General features: G+C 34.0%; 1 protein-coding gene across 3 annotated transcripts in view; it reads left to right on the forward strand.

Annotated features, from left to right (window-relative positions):
* KIFAP3 (kinesin associated protein 3) overlaps positions 1-24,449 on the forward strand; it is a gene marked incomplete at its 3' end in the record, with an annotated part of 158,551 nt that overhangs the window by 37,354 nt on the left and 96,748 nt on the right. For all 3 annotated transcript variants that reach the window (XM_082862992.1, XM_082862993.1, XM_082862994.1), the window contains 5 exons: positions 1,391-1,490; positions 2,778-2,902; positions 5,111-5,209; positions 11,703-11,881; positions 22,200-22,362. In XM_082862992.1, the coding sequence (XP_082719118.1) occupies positions 1,391-1,490; positions 2,778-2,902; positions 5,111-5,209; positions 11,703-11,881; positions 22,200-22,362 (666 nt within the window). The remainder of the gene's footprint in view (positions 1-1,390; positions 1,491-2,777; positions 2,903-5,110; positions 5,210-11,702; positions 11,882-22,199; positions 22,363-24,449) is intronic.

The following is a 24,449-nucleotide window of genomic DNA, read 5'->3' on the forward strand; positions in this document are numbered from 1 at the left end:
AGAAAGTTGAATTATGATCACTATATAATACACAGATATTTTAATTTTTAATGATTTTCAAGATTTAGTCAGCCATGTAACAGTACTAATTTGACACTAATCTCATTACTTTATGTTTACTTAATGTATAGTAATTCTCATTAATCAATTCATTACCTTTTTCAGGGAAAAGGTATAACAGGGATATTTATCAATCTACCCTAAAGCTAGTTTCGTTAAAAATTTTTTGCTCTATTTATGTCCGTTGGCATCAATTTAACATGACATTAAAATATTAGACTTATTTTTCTGTGTATAAGTTTTATTTGATTATTAATTTGCTTTAGTGAAGTCAGTGTTAGCCTACTTTAAACTGCTCATTATTTTTTTAGACTTAATCTAGTTTTTCACTTATTCATGAACACATTAAATCAGATGTTAAAAAAAAACTGGCACTGCAGTAGCAAGTGGAAATGAAAATTAAGAAATAAATGTTTTTTTATTATTTTATTGTCATCCATAGTATACTTACTATGTTACTTTATTTAAATCATATTTTATTTTTCTATTTACAGTTAGACTTAAAGCTGCATGTTGTGAGTTTTAGTATTTCAGTTTTAAAAATAGCTTTCTGTGTTGGAAAGAAGCATCCTACTTTTTGTCCCAGTTCTATCTTAGCTTTGTTATTTATTTTTAACATCTTTATTGGAGTATAATTGCTTTACAATGGTGTGTTAGTTTCTGCTTTATAACAAAGTGAATCAGTTATACATATACATATGTTCCCATATCTCTTCCCTCTTGCATCTCCCTCCCTCCCACCCTCCCTATCCCACCCCTCTAGGTGGTCACAGAGCACTGAGCTGATCTCCCTGTGCTATGCGGCTGCTTCCCACTAGCTATCTATTTTACGTTTGGTAGTGTATATATGTCCATGCCTCTCTCTCGCTTTGTCACAGCTTACCCTTCCCCCCTCCCCATATCCTCAAGTCCATTTTCTGGTAGGTCTGTGTCTTTATTCCTGTCTTACCCCTAGGTTCTTCATGACATTTTTTTTTCTTAAATTCCATATATATGTGTTAGCATACGGTATTTGTCTTTCTCTTTATGACTTACTTCACTCTGTATGACAGACTCTAGGTCTATCCACCTCATTACAAATAGCCCAGTTTTGTTTCTTTTTATGGCTGAGTAATATTCCATTGTATATATGTGCCACATCTTCTTTATCCATTCATCCGATGATGGACACTTAGGTTGTTTCCATCTCTGGGCTATTGTAAATAGAGCTGCAATGAACATTTTGGTACATGACTCTGTGTTATTTATTGATAGTAGACATTTAAAACCAATTACCCTTTATATCAGAGGCAAGGTGAGTGATCATTTTTGTACATCCCCTTTTCTTTAGAAACTGCCCTTGGTGCATTAGCAAGAGTCCTCAGAGAAGACTGGAAGCAAAGTGTTGAGTTAGCTACAAACATAATATACATCTTTTTTTGCTTTTCCAGGTAAGTGTAAAAATTAGGAAATAAAAGTACTGATCTATATCTATTTCTCTCTCTCTGTGTCATTGGTTTAGATAGTAGATCACTAGTTTTCTCAGTCTTCTTATGTATCTAACTATGCTCTGCCTCTAAACTTCTATTTCCGATTCTCTGTCCTCTTTGTTGTTCTGTCTTTCTTTCAGTCTACACTAACCAATGCATATACATGTACAGTAGGATGATATAATGGTTTAGAGTTTAAGAGTTATGGGCTCTGGAAATAGACTCTCTGGCTTTGAATCCAAGTCCTGCTGTATATTAGCCGTGTGATCTTGGTTACATTACTTAACCTTTCTGTGCTCAGTTTCCTCATCTGTAATTGTGGATAGTAATAGGAGCATCCTCTTCAGGAAGGTATAAGAAAAAAGCCTGACCCAGAGTAAGTGCCAGTAAATGTTACTGTTCTATATACAGTTGATCCTTTTTTCCTCTAATTATGTACTACCATACTACACGGTCCCCCAGTTGAAACTGTGGATGCAGAACTGCAGATATGGAGGACCCACTATAAGTTATACTTACATTTTTGATGATACAGAGGGTTGGCACCCCTATCCCTTGCATTGTTCAAGGGTCAACTCTGTGTGTGTGTGTGTGTGTGTGTGTGTGTGTGTGTGTGTGTGTGTGTATGTATACACAATATATGTTTGCAAACACATACCTGTTATGTATTCATGTATTTTATTTATACACATATATTCTTTAGAAGGATACTTATTGAGACATTGTGAAAAGTTTCTCACTTCTCAGAAATTCTAGGGAATTTCTTGTCTCTGTTCTAAAAATGTGCCAGCATTAGCAAATAAATATTTACTGAATAAATACTTGGATGAATAAATTGTCTAGGAAACGTATGTAAAACCTGATGGCTAATACTTCACTAGTTTATTTCCTGGTATCAGTTTTATTCAATAATGGTACTGTTATATTATTAGTTTTGTTAGGTGGTAGTCTGAAATTTTATTTTGAGAGTATCTGAATAGTTAAAATGGTGGTTAATTACAAAAATGTGTTTTGTGTAATTTCTAACTTAAAAATAATTACGTTTCAGGTAAGTGTTGTGTTAAAATATATTTAAAGTAATCTCACAATTCCAAGTCTTCCTAGTATACTGTGGGCATATTCATTTATTGAAATACGTATATCAAGTCTCTTTTACATTGTTTGTACCAGTGTTTACCCAAAACAGATTTCCTGAAGTCACTACAAAATGTATTCCTTTAAATACATACTAAAAACTCTTCTTTAAAGCTTTTCTCAGTTTCATGGACTTATCACTCACTATAAAATTGGAGCTCTGTGTATGAATATCATTGATCATGAATTAAAAAGACATGAGCTTTGGCAAGAAGAACTTTCTAAGAAGAAGAAAACTGATATCCTTTGAAGCGGCATTTCACCCCACTGTTGCCTATTGCTGTGAGCTTTGAATGGAGAGGATTTTGTTTTGTTTGTCATTCACCTTACTTGAAAAAATGCAAGAGTGTGCGCTGAAGGTTAAGATGAAGATTGAAATTATCAGAATGAATATAGTTTTACATATTCTTCTTAATCTTTTTACAACTTTGATTAGGTGATAAGCTAGAGGGAATAGATAATAGTGGTCCTGGATAACTGAATTGGTGAGTCTCTTAAGTGACTGTGCTATTTTGTCCCTCAAGATCCTTTAGTTAGCTGGCTCTAACTGTTTAGAGCCACTCTAACAGTGGCTCACCACTGTTTCTTACATGGTTTTCTCTGTGTAATAATGTGACTTTGATTGGAATGAGTGTGAATTTGGTGAAGAACATAGTTTTAAATTCTATTTTTCTAATTATTAAAAAAGTATTTTTGGACTTACATACAAATTCGAGATGCCTGCAGAAGCATAGAACCTGTGAAAGGAACCTTAAAAAGAATTAATTTTAACCTTTCAATACAAGAATCTTTTCTGCAACTTCCCTTACAAATCGATTATTTAGTCTCTTCTTTATCATGTCACTGCTTATTGATTTAGCTCATTCTGTGTTTTGACATTCTATTTATTATAATGGTTTTTTGCTTAGTGTACTGAAGTCTACTTCCCAATAACTTCTATCCCTTGATTCTAATCTTGCATACTGAAGCAATATAGAATAAGGATATTTTCTTCAATATCACATTTCTTATATATGAAGATATTTGTCATATTTCTTCTACAACTTTAATTCTAAATTGAAGGTGCTGGCTTATTCATATCTGTCTAATATGACATGTTTTGCAGATGACAAGTCATACAGGTAACTTTCTTTTGAACCCAATATTTATTGATCTCTTTTAAAAAGTAAAAATATTATTTCTGTTGTGCCCAATATCTCATGTTTTCTATCTCCCCTTTGTGGAATACCCAAGGCACTATAAAAATACACCCTCACACACACACACACAGATTTGACTTTTCTTAATTAGGATCTTTATAGGTTTAGACATTTTCTGTGTGTGCTGTAAGCTTCCGACATCTAGATTGGTGTTGACTTAAACCACGTGGACAACTCAATAATCCTGGAGACTTCAGGTCATTTCTTGAGTCCCACGTTTCCTGAATATACCTAAAATTCATTGAAACTAAGGCGGGGGCAGGATACAGAGAGAACCACTAATGGGACTTTTAGCAATCATTAATTTATACTTTGTGATTGCTTGGTGACAAGAACTGATCTTTTAGGACATATCATATTCCTATAAATATTAGACACCATTGAATGTAAGAGACACCATTATTTATGAACCACTACAAAAGGAGAAAGATGCTTCCAATTAAAACTATGACATATCATGGATTATAAGATATATTCAGATTCTGGAGATGTTAAGATGTGCAAAAAATGTGTCTCAGAATCAATGGATTACAATAATTGAAGGAATATAAAAATGACCTATCAGAATTTTGGCCATTTCTCCTAAAATATTTCTATTTTATTAAGTCTTAAGTTTCCTTGTGTTGTGATGCAAGTAGCATTCAACAAGGGGGATGTTTTTGAGCGCTTGGGGATCCTGAAGTCATACTGAAGTAATTGGTTATTTCTGCAGGTGTCCAAGGGACTATTTGGGGCTATAAGATATAATTTTTAAATTTTGTTTTTCTCTAACTTTGGGATATTTCTCTTTTTGTATGTAGTCTGAAGAGGGTGCTAAAAAGCTTTAGATATAATCAACGTCCTTTCAATATACTAGACATCTGTCCGAAGTGGAATTCACTATTCTTATTAACTAAATCATTCTTTAAGGCTATAACCTTTTTGATTCATGGACCTATTTTTTAATCTGGTGAAAGTTAGAGACTTGTGCACATACCTAAAATATTTACCTACAATTTCTGAGGATTCAAGTACTTGGTGAAGCCTAAACATGTGTTCACCCAAGGTCTGCAAGCACATGCTCGAGCACTTGGTTAAGAAGATTTGTTATAACACAATTGTGCAGGGAATAATATTTTAATTAAACTATTGGTTACAGAAAATAACTGGATAAAATTGCACATAAAATTTATTAGCACTGTTCTTCATAGTATTTTTCATTAGGTTTTCTTTGCTTCAATGAATATGGATGATCCTTAACTTGTTTACTTGATGAAGACCCTGAAAACCAAACCTTGAGAAAAGATTATGAAAAAACCTTTAAAAAATACCAGGGGCTTGTGGTAAAACAGGAACAGCTCTTACGAGGTATGAATACCTAAGCAATGAGAATGCAACAAAGTTCTTACTACACATTCAGCTTGTTCTATTTTTGTCAGATAAGTAAAGCTAATACCAGACTAATTGAAAGTTCTGTGAATTTTAATGTACTACAGAATCTTCTGTCTTTAGCATTGATAATGATGTTTTAAATTTCACTCCACTATCTTTCTACCAAAAAGCCCCATTCAGCTCTTAAATGTATAAATTACATTCTTGAAATTGTATTAATCAGAAAGGATTTTTTAATCCAATGTATGACCTTTTCAATAATAAGAATCTTGTCTCTCAAACCCTGCTATATGTATCTTATATGGTGACAATTTTGTTGCTTTCCTAGGAAATTGATGAAAAACTTTTCAAAATATTTCTCTTTAATAAAAAATAGTCTCCTCTTTCTGGGGTTTGTTGAGAGATTTAACAGTTCAATAGTATGGTTTCTCAGTCATTGATAGGATGCAAAATCTTATGTCGTGAGTAAGAATGATGTGGGACTTTTAAGTGTGCATTCAATTCCTGCTCTGTAGCTGACTATTGATTTTTTCCCCCAGCTTTATTGAGATATAATTGATATATAGCACTGTGTAAGTTTAAGGTATACAGTGTAATGGTTTGATACAAGTATATGTTCCAGAATGTTTACCACAATAAGATTACTTAACAAATCCTTCTCCTCACATAATTACCATTTTGTTGTTGTTGTTGTTATGGTGAAAACATTTAAGATCTGTCATAGCACCATTCAAGTATACAGTACAGTATTTTTACCTGTAGTCACCATGCTGTATATTAGATCCTGGAACTTACTCATCTTATAACTGAAAGTTTGTACTCTTTGACCACCATCTCCCCATTTCCCCCACAACCCAGTATCTGGTAGCCATCAATCTACTTGTTTCTGTGAGCTCAGCGTTTTTAGATTCCACATATAAGCATATAAGTGAGAACATATAGCATTTGTCTTCCTCCATCTGACTTATTTCATTTAGCATAATGCCCTCAAGATCCATCTTTATTGTGACAAATGTCAGAATATCGTCCTTTTTAATAAACAAGTAATATTCTATTTTTTATATATTATATATAATGTATAAGTAATATATGTTATATATTTTATATAATATTTTATATAAAATATATATCACATCTACTTTATCCATTCATCCATGTATAGACACTTAGGTTGCTTCCACATCTTAACTATTATGAATAATGCTGGAGTGAACATGGGGGTGCAGATATCTCTTTGAGATCGTGGTTTTATTTCCTTTGGATATATACCCAGAAGTAGGATTGCTGGGTCATATGGTAGTTCTGTTTTTAACTTTCTGAGGAACCACCATACTGTTTTCCAGAGTGGCTGCACCAGTTTATATTCCTGTCAGCAGTACACCAAGGGTTGCCTTGTCTCCACATTTTGCCAGCATTTATCTCTTGTCTTTTTTTTTTTTTTTAAAGAAGATGTTGGGGGTAGGAGTTTATTAATTTATTTTTGCTGTGTTGGGTTTTCATTTCTGTGCGAAGCCTTTCTCTAGTTGTGGCAAGCGGGGGCCACTCTTCATCGTGGTGCACGGGCCTCTCACTATCGCAGCCTTTCTTGTTGCGGAGCACAGGCTCCAGACGCGCAGGCTCAGTAGTTGTGGCTCACGGGCCTAGTTGCTCCGTGGCATGTGGGATCCTCCCAGACCAGGGCTCGAACCCGTGTCCCCTGCATTAGCAGGCAGATTCTCAACCACTGTGCCACCAGGGAAGCCCTATCTCTTGTCTTTTTGATAATAGCCATTCTGACAGGTGTGAGGTGCTATCTCAGGGTAGTATTGATTTGCATTTGATGATTAGTGATGTTGAGCATTTTCATGTGTCTGTTGGCCATCTGTACGTCTTCTTTGGAGAAATTTCTATTCGGATCCTCTGCCCATTTTTTAATTGTTTGATTTTTCGATGTTGAGTTGTGTGAGTTCTTTGTGTATTTTGGATATTAACCCCTTATTGGATATATCATATGCAAATATCTTCTCTCATTCTGTAGGCTGCTTTTTCATTTTGTTGATAGCTAGCTTCCTTTGCTGTGTAAAAGCTTTTTAGTTTGATGTAGTCCAATTTGTTTGATTTACTTTTGTTTCCCTTGCCTGAGGAGAAAAATTATTGCTAAGGTTGATGTCAGAGAGCATACTGCCTATGTTTTCTTCTAGGAGTTTTATGGCTTCAGTTCTTACATTTAAGGCTTTAATCCATTTTGAGTTTATTTTTGTATATGATGTGAAAAAGTAGTCGTCCAGTTTCATTCTTTTGCATGTAGCTGTCTAATTTTCCCAACACTATTTATTGAAGAAGCTGTCTTTTAGCCATTGTATATTCTTGCCTCCATTGTTGTAGATTGACCATGTAAATGTGAGTTTATTCCTGCACTCTCTATTCTGTTCCATTGATCTATGTGTCTGTTTTTGTGCCATACCATACTGTTTTGATTACTGTGGCTTTGTAGTATAGTTTGAAATCAGAGAGCGTGGTATCTCCAGCTCTGTTCTTTGTAAAGAACAAAGCTGGAGATATTGTTTTGGCTATTCAGGGTCTTTGTGTTTCCACGTACATATATATTTTAAATTGTTGTATTTTCTTGTTGGAGTGATCCCTTTATCATTATGTAATGTCCTTCTTTTTCTCTAGTTACAGTCTTTGGTTTAAAGTCTATTTGTCTGATATAAGTATTGCTACCTCATTTTTCTTTTTGTTTCCATTTGCATGGAATACCTTTTAACATCCTCTCATTTTCAGTCGGTTTGTGGCTTTAGATCTGAAGTGATTCTCTTATAGGCACCATATGCATGGGTCTTGTTTTTGTATCCAGTCAGCCACTCTGTGCCTTGATTGGAGCTTTTAGTCCATTTACACTTAAAGTATATTGATATGTATGTACTTTTTGCTATTTTGTTCATTGGTTTGGGTTTTTTTTTTTTAACAGTCCTTTTATGGTCCCTTCTTCTGCTCTCTTCCCTTGTGATTTGATGTCTACCTTTAGTGTTATGTTTGGATTCCTTTGTCTTTTTTGTGTTTGTATCTAGTATAGATTTTTGGTTTGTGGTTGCCATGAGGTTTGTGTGTGTGTATATATATATGTTATAAACCCTATGATACATTATTATTTTTGTATAGACAGTCAATTTTACTTTAAAGATATTTAAATATTAAGAAAATAACCTTATATAGTTACTATTTCCACTGATTCTACTATTTTTTGTTAGATTATGTTTCTGTCGTCATTTTCTTTCTGTCTGACAGATTTCCTTGTATATTTCTCACAGGATAGATTTACTAATGAATTATTTTATCTTTTTACATCTGAGAAGTTCTTTTTTTTTTTTCTTTTTTGAAATATTTTTACTGGTTTATAATTCTAGGTTGACAACTTATTTCTATTTTCTAAACATACTGTTACACTGTTGACATGCTTGCATTGTTTCTGATGAGAAGTCTGCTGTCATCCTTATCTTTTCTTCATCTATATATGAGGTTTTTTCCCTCTGGCTGCTTTAAAATGGTCTCGTCATCATTTGTTTTTACCAGTTTGATTATATTGTGCTTTGGTGTAGCTTTCTTCGTGTTTCTTGTTCTTGGATTTCACTGACCTTATTGGGATTATGGATTTATATTTTTTATCAAATTTGGAAAATTATCAATTATTATTTCTTCAGGGACTCCAATTACAGGTATATTAGGTCACTTGACATTTTTTCCATAGTTTACTGATACTCTTTACATTTTTGCTGTTGTTTTTTTTCTTTGTGTGTTTAATTTTGGATAGTTTCTAGTTATGTCTTCAATTTCACTAATCTTTTCTTCTCCAGTCTCTAAACTGCCGTTAATTCCATTTAGTATACAATCTCAGGCATTGTAGTTTTCATTGCTAGATGTTTGATTTAATCTTCTGTATATCCTCCATGTCTCTACTAAACTTTTAGAAAATTTAGAATACAGTTATATAACTATTTTGATGTTCATGTTCTATCATTCTAACTGTGGTGTCAGTTCTAGAACAGTTTCAGTTAGCTGATTTTGTTTTTCCTTACAGGTTGTGTTTTCCTGCTTTTTTTGAATGGCTAATAATCTTTGATTGGAGGCAGGACAATGTGAAATTTTCATTGTTAGATGATGGATATTATTTTATTCCTATAAATATTCTATTCCTGAGCTTTATTGTGAGACATAATTAAATTATTTGGAAGCAGTTTGATCCTTTTGGATCATTCTCATAAGATTTGTGAGTTTGGACATGAGCAGCATTTAGTCTAAAACTAATTATTCCATACTACTGAGGCAAGGCCCACGTGAGAACTCTACCCAGTGGTCCATTAATTATGAAGTTTCCGGTATAGCTGGTAGAAAGAGGCATTATTTCCAGCTCTGTGTGCATGTCATATATTTTTTCTTCTAATTCTTTCATTTTGTTCTGCCCCCAGCCTCAGATTTGTAACACATGTGACTAGTCAGTACTCTGCTCAATATGTAAAGTAGACCTCTGCAGAACTCTGGAACTCTTCTCTTTTTGAAGCTCTGTCCTCTCTGGTATTCTTTTCTGTGAACTCTAGCCCCCTTGGCTTCCCTGGTCCCTCGGTTCCATCTCTTCATTCAAGAATTCTTTGGGGTTCTTCTGGGATTTTTCCTTATCTGTTTCATGACCTGGAATCTCTCAAGACAGTATTCTGGGGCAATCATGGGCCAGGTCATTTGTTTCTTATCTCTCAGGGATAACTATCTGTCATCATTTGGTGCTCAGTGTCCTGAAAACCCTTATTTTAGTCTTTTTGTTGTTGTTGTTATTGTTTCTGGTGAGGGTTTCCAATCTGGTCCCTGCTCCTCTTATGTATTAATTTCCCAGAGTTACCAAAACAAAGTACTGCAAACTGGGTGATTTAAAACAATAGAAATTTCACAGTTCTGGAGGCTAGAAAGCCAAAATCAAGATTTCAGCAGGGCCATGCTGCCCCTGAAGACTCTAGATAAGAATCTTTCCTTGGCTCTTCCTAGCATTTGGTGGCTTCTGGCAGTCCTTGGTGTTTCTTGGCTGTGGCTGCATCTGTTCATTCTCTGCCCACATCTTCACATGGCCTTCTTCCCACTGCATCTGTCAGTTATGTCCTCTCTTCTTATGAGGACCCCAGTCATTGGTTTCAAGGACTACCTTAGTCTATTATGACCTCATCCTAACTAGTTACATCTGCAAAGACCCTGTTTCCAAATTACTTCGAATTCCTAGGTTCTGGGTGGATGGAAATTTGAGGAGAACACTATTCAACCCACTACATCTGTCTTGGTTGCAAGAAGAAGTCTACTATATGCTTTTCCAACACAACTTTAAAACCTTTTATTAGTGCCTTGCGTGGAAAGTCAGCATGGTGCAATAGTGTAAATGTGTGAGCTTTGGTTTCTGGTGGGTTTTCTTGCTGTGTGGCTAGGGCAAGGTATTTAACTTCTCTGAATCTGGGGTTCCCCATCTGTAAAAATTTTTATAGTATTTCTTGCCTCATAAAATTGTCTTAAAATGGGTTACTGTTTATATATCAACTAGTACAGTGCCTGGCATATAGTAGGTACTTAATTAGTGAGAATTGCTTTTCCATTTCAAATATTTGTTAAATAAAAGTTTATATGTATGCATATATATTTTTCATAAAGGTTTAGAGATGGTATATAAGAGTACATAAAATGAAATACTAAAAAAATTGAGCAAAATCAAGACAATAGGAGAGCAAAAAGACTATATTGGCCATAATATTCTATGTAATTCTGACAGAAAACTTTCAGGTTTAATTCTGAAGCTTCCTGTCAGTCAAGGCCAAATGGAAAACATTATCTGTTACATAATCTCATTGTCAAAAGGGAACAATTAAATGAGTTTCTTATGAGAATGTAAGCATTTTTATTACCAGTATCTAAAAGAAATTTTACTTAGAACTAGTAGACAGTGGCCTCAACTTTGGTTAGTGTAACAGTTATTTTACTGAATTTCATATGGCCGTTTTCTGTAGACTATCAAAAACTCATTTTGAATATGAAAAATAGGTTTTAGTATCCTTAAATTCAGTTCTAGCTGTACTCTACATTTTTTAGCACAGCAGCCCCTAATTGTTGAAATTTTACCTTGTTTTCTACATGCTTGCCTGTTTTATTATTTGCTAACATATATGTTTAATTGACATTTGATTACAATTAACCTCTTAGCTCCAAGAGGGTAGGAATCATTGACTTATTTTGGTTATTGTGTCTTTCTCAGCATCATAAGAATATTATTTTATATATAAGTTTTGTTTCATATAGCATATATATCAATAATAATAGTTTTCTAATGAATAAATTAACTAGTTAAAATTTTCAAGATAATATACTATCTTCTACATCTGTTACTTTAATGGGTAGAAATGATTTATTAAATTGTTGATTCAATATGCCAGTTATTTAACTCTCATTTATTTTACTTTCCTAGTTGCTCTTTATTTGCTTCTGAATCTTGCTGAGGATACACGTACAGAGCTGAAGATGAGGAACAAGAACATAGTTCACATGCTGGTGAAGGCTCTTGATCGGGACAATTTTGAGCTGCTTATTCTAGTTGTGTCATTTTTGAAGAAACTCAGCATTTTTATGGAGAATAAAAATGATATGGTAACTTACATTGAAACAGCCCATGTTCACCATTTTTGAGTTAGAATATTTTGATAAAAAATAAACACATTATCCCCCTACTGAGATAATTCTAAATGAAAATTTTACAATGGCAGTAACTCACTTAAGTGGCTTCATTAAGAAATACATTTCATATTAGTTAATTATCCAGATAATTAAAGTTTTCTGGATAAAAATATTTTCCTAATATATTGTACAGAATGAATCTTTCCATATTAAACATAATATATAGAAAGTAATTTTAACTTTAGATTGTGTTTCAGAGTCATCTGGCCTTATTATTTTCCCCTAAGGTACTTTTCTCCTGCATTTCTGGTATTAGTGTGTGGAATTACAGTTTAGCCCAATCTGTTTCTCATTTATTATTCCAATTGGTAGCTGCAACCTGTTGATTCTGCTTAAGTATCTCTTGAAGCTATCTGTTCTTTCTATTCCCAGTGCCATTGTGTTAGTTCATGCCCTCTTTATTTATACACTCTTCATTTCTTGTTTGAATCATTACAGTAGGTTCCTATTTGCCATCTTACATTGTGTTGATGCAGTTGTCTTTGAGAAATAGTACAAATTAATCATATATTATTTCTCCAGCTGAAAAATATGTATAATATAGAGAGATGGAATAAAAAATATCTGCTTTTTTCCATGTCATTAAAAAGTCTTTGTAAGCACAGTGTTATATTAAATAGATCATACATTAACCATACCTTGCCTTCAGATACTTAAGTTGTTCATAATTTTAGCTATTATAAATAAGACTTCAGTGGACACATTTGTACATGCATCTTTGTCTGTATTTCTGTTTATTTTCTTAGGATAGATTTCTCAAAATGGAATTATTGGATCATTGGCTTTAACTCCATTGGAAACTATTTTAGAACTGCATGTTAATACAAGTCATTATGTGACTGTGTATTATTGGTATAAGTGGATTCTCCTTCAGATAGTCTAAATATATAGTAGTTCTACCTGTTCTTTTTCCTTCTTTTAAAATCTAATGAGCTAGGAAGTAGCTTATGCTTATTGAACAATATGGCATGCTCTTTGAAAACCTGAGACTGATTAATTAGATTTAATAAGTGCCTTGAATTCTGATACTTGGAATACATGAAATTTTATTTTATCCACAGATATTTAGTATGTGTCATTTTCATCGTTAATTTTGATGATTATTGATGATCACTGTGTCTGATACTCTTTTAAGATTGAATTTACTTAATCAAAAACATGTTTTTGTTTTTATCAATCTTATATTCAAGAATAATATGACATGGTGATATATATACTCCTGAGTATAGTTAGAGTGTGGCTAAGTAGTCACTTCTCCTTTCTGTAAGTTGAAATATATTCTTCCATTTATGTGTTTAGAATAAGTTCACCTTTATTAGGTTTGCAAAATTCAAATTGATTTGCCATAAGCATGTGTCTACTGTGCATTGCTTAGATTTGTATTTAGATAATACTCTTCTTATGTGTTTATTCTGTCAAAACTGATCTCAGGTACATAATTAAAAATTATTTTCTGGTAAAATCATAGATTCAGAAAATAGAATATAAATTGTCTCATCAAACCTCAGTTTTTATTGGGGAGGAAAAACAGGTTCAGAAAAGGTAATTCATCCAAGGTCATAAGAATAATTTGATTGGCAGGGTTTTTAGGGTAGATGTTATGAATTTCATCTTTTATTGTGGAAAAGAATTCATTTTATTTAAGGGTGTTGTATAGAATTAGGATTTTTAGAGCTCAGCTGGACCTTATCTCTATGTTTACATTTTGTAGATTAACTCCTAATTTTACAGATGAAGTAACAGAGGATTAGAGAGGTTAAGTAATTTGCTCAAGGAAATATCTCCAGGATTCGGCTTCCTACTCCTTTTCTCTGCCTCAAGGCAAAATTTATTTTTGTTTTTATTTTATATTGTTTTTTTTAAAAAAGATTTTTAGCAAGACTAAGTATAAGCAATTTTTAAATGTTGGCTTTCAGAAACACTGAAAAATAATTACTTAAAGGTTGAAATAAATTTGCTTGTCAGTTTGATAAACTGTCACTTTGTAGAGAACTTTAAATAAAAGTACTAATTAACTATAAATTCCATTTTAGAGACATAAAATTAAGAGGGTTTTGCATGTTGAGACAATGACTAAATTTAGCTTTGGGGATTGGGGTTTTATCAGCCAGAAACATGATTAGAAGACTGTGTCTAGTGTTTAACTATCTGATTGGGCTACATGTTTTACATTCCATTCTCTGCAATGGAAATACAAATTAAAAAAAAAAAACTCTCCAAGTTACTTTATTAAGTTTGCCGTAACCACCAGTGTGTACTGTTGCTGTTTTGAAAGAAAAATATTACTTAACATAATTAGTAACAGATGAAGCTTGTGGCATTTTTATTTAAGAGGGATGGAGGGGAGGGATGACTGATCCATTTGTGAGGTTGTATTATTTATTTAAATAAAGTGTTCATTTTACTGTTATAATGAACTAATACTGACCTTGCTTTTTAGAGTTATATATTTTAAAGGAAGTGTACTTTGCATAAAAAATCTTTCAATTAATTATTTAAATTGAGTTTTCATATTTTTTATGTAAATGCAATATGATTAAAAGGGAATAAGTCATATTAGAATACGAATTTAAGAACAACAGAGAGGATATATATTCCTTGGGTTGCTTATTTTCTTACTAAGTTTTGAGACTTGTTTTTGTATTTTGAATATAAGTCTTTTATCAGTTATGTTTCCAAGTATTTACTACTTTTCTGTGGCTTGTGTTTTCATTTTCCATGAAGAGCAAAAGGTTTTAATTGTTATGAAATCAAGTATATCCAAAAAAATTTTAATAGATTGTATTTTGGTGTTATATCTAAGAAATCTTTTGTGTTTTTTTTGTTTTGTTTTTTTGTTTTGTTTTTTTGAAATCTTTTCTTAACTCAAGGTCACAAAGATTTCTTCCTGTGTGTTCTTCGAGGAGTTTTGTAGGGTTTGTGTTGTTTTTGTTTTTGTTTTAGTCTGTGATCCATCCATTTTTAGTGAATTTTGCAGATGGTGCAATGTATAGATCAATATCCATGTTTTGAATATGGATTTCCAATTGTTCCTGCACCATTTGTTGAAGAGACTATCCTTTCTCCACTGAATTGCCTTTGCACCATATTGAAATTGCCTTTGTACTGTTTTTGTTGAAAATCAGTTGGCTATGTATGTGTGGTTTTATTTTTGGACTCTTTTCTGTTCCATTAACCTATGTTTCTATGCTTTCGCTGATACATTTTTGTCGTGATTACTGTAGCTTTATAATAAATCTTGAAATAAGGTAGTGTGAACCCTCAAATGTTGTTGCTGTTTTTCAGAATTATTCAGGCTATTTCAAATTCTTTATCTTTTCATATATTTAGAATCAACTAGTCTATTTCTTTAACAAAATATCCTGGAATCTTGATTGAGATTGCATTGAATCTATTGGCAGGATACAGTATATTGACTGTATTGAAGTTTCCGATACATGAACATGGTATAACTCTCCATTTATTTAGGTGTTTCTTGATTTCTTTCATCATTTCATAGTTTTAAGCATATGTATTTTGCACATATTTTGTTAGATTTATACTTAAGTGTTCTACTATTGTAATGGTAGCTTTTAAAAAAGAATCAGTTTCCTGTTGTTGAATGATAGTACATAGATATACAGTTGAATTTTGTATATTGACCTTATGTCCTGTGACCTTGCTAAATTCATTGTTTTACTTGGGATTTTCTAAGTAGACAATTATATTACTTGTAAATAGGAAGTTTTATTTTGTCTAGTTTTAGCTATATACTTTTTATTTCTTTTCTTTTGCCTTTTTTTTTTTTTTTTTTTGGTCTTACTGTACTGGCTAGGCCCTCTAGTATGATGTTAAAAAGGAATGCTGTGACTTGACATCCCAGCCTTGTTACTGGTTTTAGGAAGAAAACAATGTCTTTTACTATTAAGTGTAATTTAATATAGTTTTTTTTATAGATACTTCATTGGTTTAAGTAAGTTCTGTTCTAGTTTGCTGAGAATTTTCATCATGAATGGTAGTTGGAGTCTGTCAAATGCCTTTTCTGCATCAATTGAGATAATCACATGGTATTTCTTCTTTAGACTGTTAATGTAGTGAATTGTATTGGTTGACTTTCAAATGTTAAGCCATTCTTGCATTTAGCAGGTAAACACGACATGGTCATGATATATTCCTTTTTATATATTGCTAGATTTGATTAGCTAATATATTGTTAAAGATTTTTGTGTCTGTGTTTATGAGGGATTACTAGTTTATAGTTTTCTTATGATGTCTTGGTCTGGTTTTACTATTAGGGTAAGTCTGACCTCATAGAATGAGTTGGGAAGTATTCCCTCTTCAATTTTTTTGGAAGGGTTTGTGTAGAATTGGTGTTATTTCTACTTAATTGTTTAATAGAATTCACCAGTAAAAAAGTCATCTGGAGGTAGAGTTTTCTTTCTTTGAATTTCTTTAATACCTATAAGACTATTCAGGTTATCTGTTTATTTTTGAGTGGTACCTTTGCAGTTTGTATCTTTCAAGTAGTTTTTCCATTTCATCAGTGTTGTCAAATGTATAGGTGTAAAATTTTTTGTACTTTTTCCTTCTTATATCTTCAGAGTCCAAAGGTCTGAAGTGACTTTTCCTGTTGCATTACTGATATTGGTAATTTGTTTTTCTCTCTTTCTCTCTCTTTTTTAATAGGTTAGTGGTTTATCAGTATTATTAATATTTTCAAAGAACCAGCTTTTGGTTTCATGTTTGATTTTTGGAGGATATTTTCACTGAATATAGAATTCTAAGTTGACATACTTCATAAATATCTCTGCATTGTTTCCTGGGTTGCATAGTTTTTGATAAAAAGTCTGATGTCATTCTTATCTTTTGTCCTCTATATATAGTGAGTCTTATTTTCTGCCTGCTTCCAAGATTTTATCTTTGATTTTCGAAGTTTGAATATGGCCAGGCACACAAGTGCATGTGTGTGTTGTATTCTACTTGGGGTTCTTTGAGCATGTATCTGTGTTTTGATGTCCTTCATTGTTCTTGGAAAATCCTTAGCCATTATCTTTTCAGGTATTCCTTTTGTCTCTTTCTGCCTCTCTTCTACTGGCTTCCAGTTACACATGTTAATCCATTTGGTATTGTCTCATGGCTCTTGAATGCTGTGTTGCTGTATTTTGTTCTTCTCGTTTTTATTTTTTTGGGGGGTGGGGTGGGGTTCAGTTTGGAAAATTTCTATTGACCTACCTCTGGGTTTACTAATCCTGGCATTAGCTATATCAAGTCTACTAATGAGCCCTTTGAAGTTTTCCTTCATCTTCGTATTATGTGTGTTGTGTGTTTTAAAATTTAATTCTTTTGGTATCATTTTTTTCTGTGAGATTATCTGTGTTTACATGTGTTTTTCATCTTTTCCAATAGAGCCTTTAACATATTAATCAAATTATTTTAAATTCTCTGTCTAGTAATTATACAAGTCATATCTGAATCTGGTTCTGTTGATTGCCTTATCTCTTATCAATGGGTTATTTTCTTGCTCTTTCATGTATCACAATTTTTTGTTGAAAGCTAGATATTATGTGTAGATTAGTAGAGTAAGATAAATATTATTTATGTATGGAAATGGACAGACCTTTATTTTAGGTCTTTAATGTAGGGGGGGATTAAGTCATTTTTGTCAAGAGTTTAGCTATATTTGGTTATCCTCCAGGCACCACTAGCTTCAAATTCATCTAGCATTTCTTTGTCTTTGGTAGAGTATTGATGGTCAGAGGATTTTTCTCATTGTTCATGTTCCACCCTCTATTTCAGGCTTTCCTAGCGTGCCTGTGACTCAAAGAGGCTTTCTCCTCATTTTAACTCTCCCCCAGTAATATACTGCTGTTATTTGTCACTTGGCTTTTGCTAATCTGGTGCCAGGGGCAGGGAGGGGATAAGAAAAGAGACTTTTTCCATTATTCTTATTTAGTTTCAGGCTGGTCTTAGGCTTATCCTGTGTCCATGGTTTTCAGCAATGGGGCTTCCTAAGTCATCCTGTCAACACCTCTCAGGAATTTTTTTCTGTTTCCTTGCCCCAGCTGCAGTGGGTCTTCACCTATGCTTCAGATGTGACAGGATTTGCCATACTTCCCCAAAAGGCTTAAGTCTTTTTTTAGGGGAAATGGGAGAAAAAGATCCAGACAGGATTTTATGCCTTCTCCCCAGTGGCAGCTGTGCCCCTCTCCCAGACCCATGCCACTGAGGGGAAGTTTTCTTCCATCTCCTGTCCTATCCCCAGTTTTTCTTGTGACCCTCTGATAAGGTCCTTGGAAAAGAGCTTACAAGTGGTTGAAAACTCCCTGAGCATCTGTAGCTTCAGAGTTCTACAGTCTCAGGGTACTTCACATTTGGCCTTTAGCTACTTGTTTAAAAGTTTTTGTGCAGTCTTCCTAGCGACTTCTGTGGCAGCTTTCTCTCCAGTGCTCTGCTCCATATAAACCAGTGCTCATGACCCTTATCTCCTTGGGGGTGCCTATTTTCCTTATATTTCAGGCCAGTTGATTTCCATGCAACCTCAGCTCTCTGATTTTTTTTTTTAAGTTATGATTTTGTATTTGGATTTTTCTTGCAGTTAGAGTGGGAACCATATCCTTTCCAGATTTTTACATCCTTAGAGGAAGTTTGAGATTCTGCTTACTTTTCTTAATCACTAATGCCTCTATCTGACTAATTGCATGGCATTTTAGTTAATCTGACTACTTCTGTTTTCGCCTTCTTCCAATATATTCTCTACTTTGTAGTCAGAATGACAGTTTTTAAAGAGCTTCTCGAATGCTATATTTTCCATGTTACTTCGGGGCCTTTGTACACTGCTGTTTTTTCCATCTAGACAGCTCTTTCCTCTGCCTCTTCAATTAACATTAGCTAATTTCTGTTCATCCAGTACGTTGTTCTTCCTCAGAGAAGCCTTCCTTGACAGCTCCTCACACTGAGATTATATCAGGTTTACTCCTTATATTCTCTCATGGTACTCTGTTTATTTCTCACATATAATATCACAACTTATACAGTTACAATTAGATAACTGTATAATTGTGTGTGAGACGGTTGTTTTGGTTTTTTAACTGTATTTCATGCTCTCTAGAATATAAGCTCCATGAAGACAGGAACCATTTCTTTCTTGTTCACCAAAATATACCCAGGGCTTAAATTAAGAAATATTTGTTGAATGGATAAATAAATAAAGCTGGAAAAGAAGTTATACACTGTAATCAAAGAAGCTACTGTAAGAATTACAGTTTTACATAAATGTGACAAATATTTGTCCCTGACCTCTGTGGAAATTATTGTGTGAAGTTAACGAATGAATCCTGCAGCCTGCTTGGAAGACTAAACTAAGAGAAAGGGAGAACCAAAGTTAAAGAGTCTTTGGAGATGGACTTGTACTTTTTAATAAAGAGCTCTAGGATATGACTGCAGTGTGGCCACGGAGTATAGATACAGGTCTGAAGGAAAAATTGTTGGTTTGTCAATTTACCATTTAAAAAAAATTGTTTACTCCTTGGCATGGAATGAAAGGAAAAAAATATATTGAGGCCTCAATTATTAATATGATTTTTATGAGGTCAGTGAAAATTTACTATAAAGATATGGGAAGGGTGGTATAAATAAATGCTTTAGACCTCCTGTAAAAGAAAAAGTAGAGCAAGGTTATTCATAAATATTTTGGTAATGAACAAGAAAAATATGTAGTTATATAGAATTTCTCTCCTTTTTTGGCTATTTCTTTGTAACAGTGATGTGAGATATTTTTATAACCAAATTTTTCTGATTATTACTTTAAGAAATGTGAGTACAGGGCTTACACTACCAAGTAAGTTCTGTCCTCTGACTTCTATCCTAAAACAAGCTTTCTTGAGGCAATTTCATAATCTTCTAGAGTGGGGTCAACAATCTTTTTCTGTAGATGGCTAGAATAATCTGTATTTTAGGCCTGCCCTTCATATGGGCTCTGTTGCAACTACTCATCTCTGCTGTGTAGCATGATAGCAGCCATAGACAGTCTATAAACAAATGAACGTGGCTGTGTTCCAATAAAACTTTACTTATGAAAACTGAAATTTGAATTTCAGATAATTTTCATGTGTCATGAAATATTTTTCATTTTTTTTCAACCATTTAAAAGTGTAAAAGTCAGAAACCATTTTTAGCTCTTGGGTTGTATGAAAACAGATGGCAAGCCAGATTAGACCCACTAGCCACAGTTCACTGATCCCTGTTCTAGAGTTTAAACTATTACTCATAGCCCAGCTTCTCTTCTGATTTTTGAAGATTTCCAAATATCCACTGAATATCATCTCAAATTAAACATGACAAAGCTTTTAGTAATTTTTTGCCCTCCTTGTCCTACACCTGTTTTTCAATTTAAAGATCTTAGTTAATGGCACCTACATCCACCTTATTGCCTATGCAGAAAAGGAACCTGAGATTGCTCTCCTATAGGCCTTCTTTCAAGATTGGCCCTGGGCTGGTGTCTAGAAACTTGGACTCAGGAGTGTTCTCACTGTTTCCTAACTAATACGTGTAGCTTACTCTTTACACAAGCAGTGTGGCTTAAGCTAAACACCTGCTTTCCTTCTCAGGGTTTGGAATTTTATTTTATGCTAGGCGGAGGTTTCCTATGTGACCAGCCCCGAATAAAAACCTTGGACATTGAGTCTCAGTCTCAATTCAGTGCTGGAGCATGTTCTGTGTGATTCTATGAGGAGAGGGTTCTAAGAAGCTTACACCTGGCTTCTTTCAGACTTTGCCTCCATGTGCCTTTTCCCTTTTCTGATTTTACTTTGCATCCTTTTATTGTAATAAATCATAACCATGAATATGACTATATGTTGAGTCCTGTGAGTCCTCCTAGCAAATCGCAGGACCTGGTGGTGGTCTTGGGGATCCCCAACACACACTGACCAAGCCAAAAGCCTGAAAGTCACCTTCAAAGCTTCCTTTTCACTTCACATTCAAATGCTTTGACCATATCTTCTAAACACCTCTCAAATTATTTTTTCCTCTTCAACATCTTTGTCCTTTGATTCAGACCTTAATCATGTCTCACCTGTCTAAGGTAATATATTCTTGTGCCTGCCTTCAGTCTCTACCTATTCCAGTCTGTCCTATACAGTGCCCCTTATTTTCACATTTTTGTGTATGTTTGTATGTATGTATGTTGGGTGTGTATGAATACATATATATATGTGTGTGTATTATATTTATCTTTATATTTATCTTTGTTCTAGTGTGACCACATCACCCTCTGGACTTAAAATCATTCAAGGCCCTCTACTGCCTAAGGAATAATGTTAAACTTCTTAGCAGAGCATTAAAAGCTTTTTGTGATCTGTCCAACATCTGTCTGTATAGGCTCCTGCCACTTCCCAACATATACTTTATACTATGGCTATATCAAAGCACTTGCAGTGCCTCAGACCGGCTCTTTTATGCATAAATGCCTATCCACTGTATTTTTCTTCTATTTGGATTACCAGTGTCTTTACCAGAGAGCAAATTATTATACATTGTTTAGAACTTTGTTCTGAGTTTAGTCTTTTCTGTTCTTCTAGGTAGCTTGTAGTTCCTTCTACATTGTTTCTAGAGCGCTTCATGCATTCCACTTTTATCATATTGTATTTAAATTATTTGTTTTATTTCTCTGCTCTGTTTTTAGACTGGAATCCTTAAAAGCCAAGACAGAATCTTGTTTAATCTAGCACAGGGTCTGGCACTTAGTAGGTGGAGTCCATAATGTGCTTTCAAGAACCCAAAGTAATTTGTCTTCCAGTTGATGCTATGAAATGAGGGAAGGAAGGGATGAACTGGAAATATATATTTCCTCCTGAAAAGTTTGGTTTCAGAGGGGCTTCCCTGGTGGCGCAGTGGTTGAGAGTCCGCTTGCCGATGCAGGGCACACGGGTTCGTGCCCCGGTCCGGGAGGATCCCACGTGCCGCGGAGCGGCTGGGCCCATGAGCTATGGCCGCTGAGCCTGCGCGTCCGGAGCCTGTGCTCCGCAACGGGAGAGGCCACAACAGTGAGAGGCCCGTGTACCACACCAAAAAAAAAAAAAAAAGTTTGGTTTCAGAGAAGTTTACAGATTAAAATGAGAGTAAATAAGTTAACACGTCACTTATAAAAAGTATATACATGAGGGTAAAAACAATGAAAAAATAATTCTTTGTAATCTTTTTTGTTGTATTGTGCAATAGAGCCTGACTGCATTTGTATTATTACTTTACATAGGTGGAAATGGATATTGTTGAAAAACTGGTAAAAATGATACCTTGTGAGCATGAAGATCTGCTGAATATCACCCTCCGACTTCTACTGAACCTATCCTTCGACACAGGACTGAGGAATAAGATGGTACAGGTTGGGCTGCTTCCCAAACTCACTGCACTCTTAGGTATGCTTTTTAAAAATTAACGATAGTGTTGCTTGGAATTTCCGACATCACTAGAAAATTTAAGTCTGTCTTGAAAAGTCTGCTGAAAAAAAATCATTGTGTATATGTTCTTTGATTGGGTACCTAAATATAAGCAGAATGAATGAAAAATGACCTGTGCTAGGATTTCCATGGTGGTATAGAATGAAATGGAATAGGAACTTTTAGCTGTTTGACTTCATTTACCCCTGTGAAAATGAAACCAGAGTGAAAATATAAAAATACTACTATGGGAGCAAGAATGAAAAATTACTCTCTCTTCAGCATTTTTTTAAAAAGCAGGTATTGTTTAAGTTCTTATATTCTGCCATACCTTTAAAATACTCCTTACCAATATACAAATGTATGGAGCCTTTTTGTCATCAAGTAAAAAAGGGCATTTTTATATAGTGTCAGAAAATATTATATTGGAGGATTCAGTTTATACATTATTTTCTTTCAGCTATTAGCAAGATATCTATATAGTGAGGATGGATTCAAGAACTAACTCTTCTGTGCTCATACATAATGCTTCTCATGCATAATGCTTCTTAGCAAACTATTTAAAAACGCTTTTTGATCTGTTAAGTGTCTGTCTTCATAGGCACCTGCTACTCCCCAACATACACTTTATACTATGTCCATACTGATCCCCTTACTGTTCTCTAAACAAATTCTTTTATGCCTCAGTGCCTGTCCACCTGCTTTTTTCCTCCACCTGGAATGCCATTGCCTTTCTTAACGAGAAAGCAAAGTTTTACTCAGCTGTTAAGACTCTGTTTCTTTGTTTAGCACTGCAGCTTCATTCTTTTTTTTTTTTTGTAGCTTTCTCCATATATTCAAATATTTTTAAGCAGTGGAATAGTTGGAATGATTTAAAATTAAGTTTATTCTTAGCTATCTAATATCTGCGAATCCAGTCTAATTGACATCATCATTTTTTTTTACAATACTAGAAGTAAAATTTATTGAATGTTTACTGTGACAGTTATTTTGCTGTGTGCTCTGTTTACATTATCTTATAGAATCCCCGTCTGAGATCTTTACCCAGGATTACACAGTTAGATAAAAGACAAAGCTCAAATTCAAACTCAGGTATATCTGCTGCCAAAGTTGGATTTATTAACTACTATAATAAACTACTATGTATAATAATATTAAGTTGGGCTTCCCTGGTGGCGCAGTGGTTAAGAATCCGCCTGCCAATGCAGAGGACACGGGTTCGAGCCCTGGTTTGGGAAGATCCCACATGCCGCAGAGCAACTAGCCCCGTGAGTCACAATTACTGAGCCTGCGCGTCTGGAGCCTGTGCTCCGCAACGGGAGAGGCCGCGATAGTGAGAGGCCCGCGCACCGCGATGAGGAGTGGCCCCCACTTGCCGCAATTAGAGAAAGCCCTCGCACAGAAACGAAGAGCCAACATAGCCAAAAATAAATAAATAAAATTTAAAAAAATAATAATAATATTAAGTTAACTATGATTAAGATAGGCAGCACTATAATTTAAAATTTCAGTTCTCCAAGTCCCCTTAAAAAAAGTTTTAAGGAAATTTCTTACTTTTTTTCTCAGAAAAAGAAAACCTTTAGTCTGTTAGTCAGTCTAAGAACATTTGGTCCATTGGCCAGTCCACAAATATTACACAGGAGTTTTATTATGCATTTTAGAAGAAACTCTATTGAGGGGCACTTTCAAAAACTGCTTTTGGGGAACCAAAGAGATACTAATATCTAGTGAGGAAACAGGAAAACTTTAAAGTAAACTTGGTGGGCCTTGAATTTAATTTATGTGATCCTTTATTTATCATAAATCTAGCAGAATTATATATCGAATATCAGGTTAGATTCTTAGTGTATGAAGATGATAAGCTAAAGTCCTTGTCCTGAAGCAATTCATAGTCTATTTGGTTTGTTCAGTATCCAGTCACCTACTTTAATGAAACAAATAATTTAAAAGAGATTTGGGGGAAATTACTCATAGGGTACTCATTTCATATTTTGTTAACAAGTAGTAAATTTTGGCATATAAGATATTCAATACAAAAAATATTTATTTCATCTCTCCTAGAGTTC

The sequence above is a fragment of the Leucopleurus acutus genome, assembly GCF_964270905.1.
Source record: "Leucopleurus acutus genome assembly, chromosome: 2".
Taxonomy (NCBI): domain Eukaryota; kingdom Metazoa; phylum Chordata; class Mammalia; order Artiodactyla; family Delphinidae; genus Leucopleurus; species Leucopleurus acutus.